At 31.7% G+C, this 7,500-nt stretch overlaps 1 protein-coding gene across 1 annotated transcript in view; it reads right to left on the minus strand.

The window, feature by feature from the left end:
* The window catches only part of LOC137637272 (neural cell adhesion molecule 2-like), a 110,429-nt gene that overhangs the window by 32,772 nt on the left and 70,157 nt on the right, over positions 1–7,500 (minus strand). Inside the window, exons 5-6 of the mRNA XM_068369525.1 lie at positions 6,967–7,245; positions 4,169–4,320 (exon numbers count right to left, since the gene is read on the minus strand). Coding sequence (XP_068225626.1) covers positions 4,169–4,320; positions 6,967–7,245 — 431 coding nt within the window. The remainder of the gene's footprint in view (positions 1–4,168; positions 4,321–6,966; positions 7,246–7,500) is intronic.

The following is a 7,500-nucleotide window of genomic DNA, read 5'->3' on the forward strand; positions in this document are numbered from 1 at the left end:
CTTTATACTTATACTTGTAATTGGTTTGAACTAGACTCAGTTTCTTTATAGCATTTCCTATTGTAATGAATGTATTTTTTAAAAATCCTTTGTGATCAGCAACTTTAATATTGAATCCTGGTAGTCGGAGCATTCAAGAATCCTAACAACTTTGTAAATGAAAATTTTGTTGAATGAAACTCTAATCAAAACTTTTGATGCCGGTTTATTGAATCTTAATTTAAAATTCGAGAACTTTAAGTTCTTGCCAAGGTGACTTGATTCCACTTGATATTTTCATTATGTTTCATTATAGACTTAGAGATTAATCTATTTTGTCTTTTCCAGTTACTTCTTTTCTTATCATCACAGAATTTTTACTTTTTTACCTGTTTTGATAAATCAAGATGTGGCAGTCGTGTTTTTTATTTGACTTTTCTTATATTTACCTATTTTTACTTATATTTACTACTATATTTCTTGAATTGTCTCTCTTTCTGTACCTACAGTTGTTATATTTAATGGCGTTCAGAAATGCATGCATATTTCAGTTCTACCCACACTTAACTCTAAGAACAAACGGAGAGAGAGAGAGAGAGAGAGAGAGAGAGAGAGAGAGAGAGAGAGAGAGAGAGAGACCCTCTTAAATGATGAATCGTAGCTTTTTCTTAAATGGTTCAGGATTTGCACCCTATCTCAACCCAAGAGTGTTCAATCTTTTATAGATATTAATATCTCTGAACATTGATTTAATATAAATAGTAATTACTCGCTCGCTCGTGGTTAGTTTATTTCTGGTTGTGAAGGCAATCAACTGTAAGATTTTTTTTTTATTATATATTATTATTTTTTTTCAATTTACTTTTTTGATTAGTTTTATCCTTCAATAGTAATTCATTGTTTCTTAATCTTTCCGTAGTTTAGAGTAGAGTTTATGAAGTTTCTCTATAAACAAAAAATAGCTTTCCATAGTTCAAAATAGAGTTTATGAAGTTTCTCTATAAACAAAAACTATCTTTCCATAGTTCAGAATAGAGTTTACGAAGTTTCTCTATAAACAAAAACTATCTTTCCATAGTTCAGAATAGAGTTTACGAAGTTTCTGTATAAGAAAAATATCCACGAGTTATAAAACCTTTTAACCAAAACACACCCCCATTACTACACCTCAGCGTGAATGCTCTGCCGGTTTTATTGCTCCTTATGCCAATGAAACTAATTGGTCGCAAGCCTTATGGCTCTAACTCAGGGGTAACTCTAGTGTAATTTACCTCATGGAACCTAATGGGATTACTTATAATTACAGAGATCCTTAAGCAGTTTTGCAGTTTATTCATTATTTAAAACACACTATTAATATAGAGAATGGGATTTTTATTGAATTATTATTTTTGGGAGAAAAATGATCTTCGCTTAGTATTTTTGAAAACGTGAGGATAGATAATTAACAAACAATTGTCCAATCTGCATATGAACATCAATTTATTTCAAAGCTATTCAAGTACGGAGTATTAAGAGCTTTATAATGGTTCATTCATAAAGGATTAGTTCTAAATACAAAATGAAATTTACTTATTTGTAATGCCCTGAAACACATTTAATAACACTCAAATGTATAATTTTTCTGTCATCTACATGAATCCAGATATATTTTTGAGGATTATGCACAAACACTTATTTTTCCGTTTTTCCTATTTAAATGGAAAATATCATATCTCTTAGAAAAATTCTTATAGAAATTGAATGGTAAACAAGCATATTAATATTAGATCATATTCTGATATTCTGAAATTTACGTATTTAAAAAGTATGTTACCATAATCTTTCTTCCTACTAAAATCTTGTTATATATCTATTTTTTTTTTTTATAAAAATGAACAGATTTAATAATTAAAACATATTCACCATACCTTTGGCATTACTACTTGGACATAATTGACTAAGATTTATTACAAGAAGAACATTTGTTAATCACACAAATGATGATTTACTACCCATCAAATTTACAAATGTTCTGTCTACCACATACGCTCGGTTCAAATTTTAACTTCAGGTCAATCTAAGCATTGCTTGTATATTCTGATTTCCTTTGTAGCACAACCTCTGCAAGGCTTATAGACATTTGTACATAAAAGCCATTTGCAGATGATAAAAGAAAAAAATTTTAACTGAAAGAAATCTTAAAGGATATGAATAATTCTCGTTCTTTGGAAGTCCACATCAGGTCTAAGAACACCCTTTTAAAACCAATAATAACAATCTAACAACAGCAATATTTCTATAAAGTTTGAAATGGCACAAGCAGAATATACTGGTCGGGGGCCGATGGTTCCTAACCACACCTTCCAGCTCTTATACTATATATTATTGATTGATTCCCTTTTTGATATCTGATATGCCATTTAATTACCACCAACACGAAGTTCCTTGACAAGGTTTGTTAATTGTGATCTTTAAGGTTCGACTTTTTTAATTTGATTTATAGTCTACCTAAAAAATCAAATATGTAAAACTTGCTTGCTGTAGTGTTTACTCAAAAGATGTTAAAACCTACTGATTTGAGATGGTTATATGAGTTGAGATATCTCATCTGAAACGTTTGTCAGTCAATGAAATAATGAAAACTAGAGAGAAGAGTAACACTGGCCACATAAAAGGTGATATCATGGCCATTAAATTTTTTATAACTAAGTTCGAAATCCTTAACGCTCTTAACCTTCTTCACAATTTATTTCAAGACCCTAATTAGCTGTAATGACAAGTAGCTGTAGTAGACATGACTCAATATTCAAGTATAAATTCCACAGGAAACAGGAAAGTAAAAGACCAGGTACCAAGCGCTTTCATGTATTACGTAATATACGAAAGCGCTTGTTACCTGGTCTTTTACTTTCCGGTTTCCTGTGGATTTTACACTTGAATATCGGTCACGTGCAGCTTTGTGACTGATAAGTAATAACTCAATATATATCTACGATAAGGCAACAAAAGAGTATTCTCCATCCATGCCACATTTCACAACACTCTTACCTCTGATTGAAAATATCATAGATAAAAATGAATTATACACTTTCGTTGAACCACTTTGATGATTATTTGATATAGGTAGGCCTCTGCTTTAATAATAAATCTTTATTTTGGTTTTCATACTTTTAATTTCATGCTGTGTGAACTAACTGATAGTTCTAGTTTTCACCTTTGCACCATATGTTTGATACACACCAATGTAATTTCAACAAACATATTTGGTACTTACGTATGTGAGTTAAAGAACTCCTTGGAATTTACCGTAGCCCATTCACCATTTTTCAATTTCATATAAATCCATATCTAGATAAATAAAGTATTCATATACATTTAGTGAGTTTGAGAGAAGATTTTACGGAAAGCATTCAAATAGAAACCAGAAATTCGATATTTTTCCGTTGATTGTAAGTTATTTGTATAGCACGATGAAATCCAATAAAAGAATAGCAAGAGTTTTCATTTTCAAAATTTTTGGGGTAAATAAAATGGAAAGTGATGCATCCGAAAAGAAACAAAAACTTCTAAGACTTATTTACCCTTGCTGTAAGATTTTACGGAATGCATTAAGAGAGAAACCAGAAATTCGAAGGTCAATTTAAATTTTTCTGTTGGCTGAAATATTTTTATACAGCACGCTGAGATCCAGTAAATGATTAGCATGGATTTTGATTTTTGAATAATGGTTTGAATAGAATGAAAAAGGATTCATCCAAAAAAAAAAAAAACAGAAACTTTTAAGACCAATTTACCCTTTCTGTGAGAGTCTGCGGATTGCATTTAGAGAGAAAACAGAAATTTGACGACCAAATTAAATTTTTCCGTTGATTGATATATTTTTATAAAACATGCTGAGATCCAGTAAATGATTAGCATAGATTTAAATTTTTGATTATGAGGTAAATAAAATGAAAAAAATATGCATCCGGAAAGAAACAGAAACTTCTAAGCCCTATTTACCCTTTCTGTGAGAGTCTACGGATTGCATTGAAGGGAAAACCATAAATTCGAATACAAAATTAATTTTTTTCCATTGAAAGGTGTTTAACAAGCAAGCTGAGATCCGGTGAAAGAATAGTAAGAATTTAAATTTTTGAAATATGGAGTAAATAGAATGAAAAATGATGCATCCGGATAGAAACCGGAACTTCTATGATCTATTTACCTTTTCCGTCGACTCCAGGATTCGATGATCTCCATTCCACCATGAGATGGTTGGCTGAGGTCTGGATCCTTTAACTTCGCACTCGGCCGCATACTCGTGTCCAGCTACCCAAGGCATTTGCGTTTCTCTTATGCTTACTGAAAGTGGTGGTACTGAAAGGGGAAGAAAAAGTACATATCTTAAACAGAACTTTTATATGAATGACCATGAAGCATAAATGCTCTCGCTCTCAGCATAATATAAAATCATACCATGGCCGATGTAGTGTTTTGAAAGCTTTGAAGGTTTTCTCAAGTGGAAGATGAAAAAAAAAAAATTCGTAATCCTAAACAAACGTTCTTTACGAATAAACCATGAGACTTAACATGCTCTCACTGTCAGCATAGTATGAAAATATTCCGTGGATTCTTACTGATATAGTGTTTTGAAAGTTTTGAAGTTTTTCTTGAATGGAAGATGAAATAACCACAAAGCTGTTATCGTAAAACTTCTTTACCAATAAACCATGAGGCTTAACAAGGTTTCGCTTTCAACATAATATAAAAATATTCCAAAGAGTCTGAAAGTTTGAAAGTTTTGAGGTTTTCTCAAGTGGAAAGTGAACCAAAATCACTTGTAGCTTTTAATTAGACAAAATTACAAACAAAACCTACCATGCTGATTATTAAAACCTGAAAAATATAGAGCCATAATTTACTTTACATCAGTTCTCATTTTCATTTGGCCACTAAATTCTAGATGAGATCTTAATATCTTCTTATTTTTTAATTAGTGATTCTCTTATTTTTTTTTTTTTTTTTTTTTGCCCACAAGTGCTTATAACTATCAATCACTTTAACTACGTCCGTCAACGAAGTTGGAAGGAGATTATGTTTTCGCCCCTGTTTGTGTGTTTGTGTGTAAACAACTTCCTGACCACACTTTTAATCGCAGAGTAATGAAACTTGCAGGGATTATATGTTAACTGGAAATGATTAAACTTTGAAAGTTCAAGGTCAAAGGTCAAGGTACCGGTCAGGCAAAATGTCTAATTCACGTAATAAGCCATAAGTTTAGACATCGTTGTCACAGAGACTTCAAAATCAAAGTTCAAAGTCAAGGTCAAGCAAAGGGTCGAGAAATAAGCTGCTGTGGCGGAGGTTTGCGCTCTACTAACTGTCCTTGTAGTTTTTATTGTATTCACTTTACATCATATATGTGTATATATGTACATATATATACATATATATATACAGTATATATATGCATATATATATATATATATATATATATATATATATATATATATGTATATATATATATATATATATATATATATATATATATATATATATATGTGTGTGTGTGTGTGTGTGTTCTTTTTTTCGCGACATATGTCTTCATCGCATATCTAATTAGCTTCTCCCCCTTTTTGATACGCTTCATATTACAGCACGAGTCTTTTCACTCTATTACACATGTTTTATAAATTCATGAATACTATTATCAGATTTCACCTTCCATGCGTCGTCTTTGTAATAGAGCTTCACCCCACCTACTACATTTTTTTCTAAAGACTTACTTTTCCCCACTATCATTCCATCTACTCGTAAAAAAAAAGAAAAAAAAAACAGAGATTCTTCTTCTTGCCTTTCTCCTAACAAAACACAACGGCCATTTTTGTGACCAATTGTAGTGAAAACTTTATTACGTTCGAAAAATACGACACAAGTTCGAGTAATTTGATAAAGCTGCACTGTTAAACCTTTACCGTAAAAAACGGTAAAAATCGTTGAATGAATGTTGCCAGGCATTTACCGTTTTAAAAACGGATATATTGACGTAAAGGAGTGATATGACGAACACTAACCCGTAAAAGATAATAACAAAGTAAGGTAAACTTACGGTCGCCTGTATTTTTCTGAAATAAGGCTGAGAGCATTATATTTTTACGGAGAATTTCCGATTAGAAATAGGTTTTTTTTTTTAACAGTGTAAGATTAACATACACTATCAGTAACCACCTGTACTTATGTTTTATTAGCGTTATTAAATCAATCATGAATTATATTTTCGAGGACCTGAATACACACACATTCGGGTATCTATTTTTATAAAATCTATACACAACCAACAGATCCTTCACACACTTATTCCATGTATGATGTCTTTCTTATACAGCGAAAGGGTTATTCTTCTTACCCAATTTTGGGAACCTTTCTCGTTAAAGAAAATAATATATACTCTAGTCTTCAACATACATTGCATGTTCCAAATAGTACTATATTTTTTAGTCAATATGATTATACTCTCAAAGACCACTTTTTGGAGGATTTATTTATTTTTATCTATTCTTATAATTATTTGTTTCTCCAAATCCTTCACATTGTAATGGAGAGAGAGAGAGAGAGAGAGAGAGAGAGAGAGAGAGAGAGAGAGAGAGAGAGAGAGAGAGAGAGAGAGAGAGAGATTGGTAGTCAGTATAAGGACTGTTTCTAGCGAGTAAGACTGTTGGAATAACTAAAGGTTTGATTTATACCATCTAGATATGGTTTTATTTCTATATGCATCCAATTTTTAAATTACAAGCTTTGAAGCATAAAGTATTTTTTTTTACATTTCACCCAAACTTAGATAGATCACTCAGAAGATTATATAAACTTCAGTATACCCACATTTAGATAGATGCACTACACAGAACAGAGCTAGTTATGAGCAAGATCCAAGTAGTAAATTACAAGGAAGGAACAAATATATTGAAAATATAGTTATGATTAAATGGTGAACATAAAGAAAAATATCTAAGAATTTATACTCACATAACATGTCAATCATGACGACGACGGATGTAGGCAAAGTAATATTATTATTGGAGGCCTCACAAGTCAGCAATAACTTGAGATCCTTCCGTGCTAAGGGCCCCAGAGTAAGACTATTATATGGATTCCCATTCAGTTCTAAAGAGGTATCTGAAGATATCGTTTCGCTAGTGGGCCCCGTATTGAGCGTAATGTTGAGCTGGTCTCCATTGTCTGATTCCATGTGACTATCAATCAATTTTGTGTTTTCAAACCAGACGACTAAAGGAGGAGGGCTACCTGGAAGCAAAACAAAAGAGGAGTCTAATTAATATTTTCTCTCTCTCTCTCTCTCTCTCTCTCTCTCTCTCTCTCTCTCTCTCTCTCTCTCTCTCTCTCTCTTAATTCGGTCAACATTTTTAGCTGGATATATATTTCGTTAGATCATCATTATTTTTTTTCATTTAGTTAGTAGGAGATAATTACTTGTGGATATGATGTGTCGAAAGGAAAAAAATGGCGGTGAAGTAAAGAAGTGCAAGAGTAAAAAGAAAA

The sequence above is a fragment of the Palaemon carinicauda genome, unplaced genomic scaffold (assembly GCF_036898095.1).
Source record: "Palaemon carinicauda isolate YSFRI2023 unplaced genomic scaffold, ASM3689809v2 scaffold62, whole genome shotgun sequence".
NCBI lineage: Eukaryota > Metazoa > Arthropoda > Malacostraca > Decapoda > Palaemonidae > Palaemon > Palaemon carinicauda.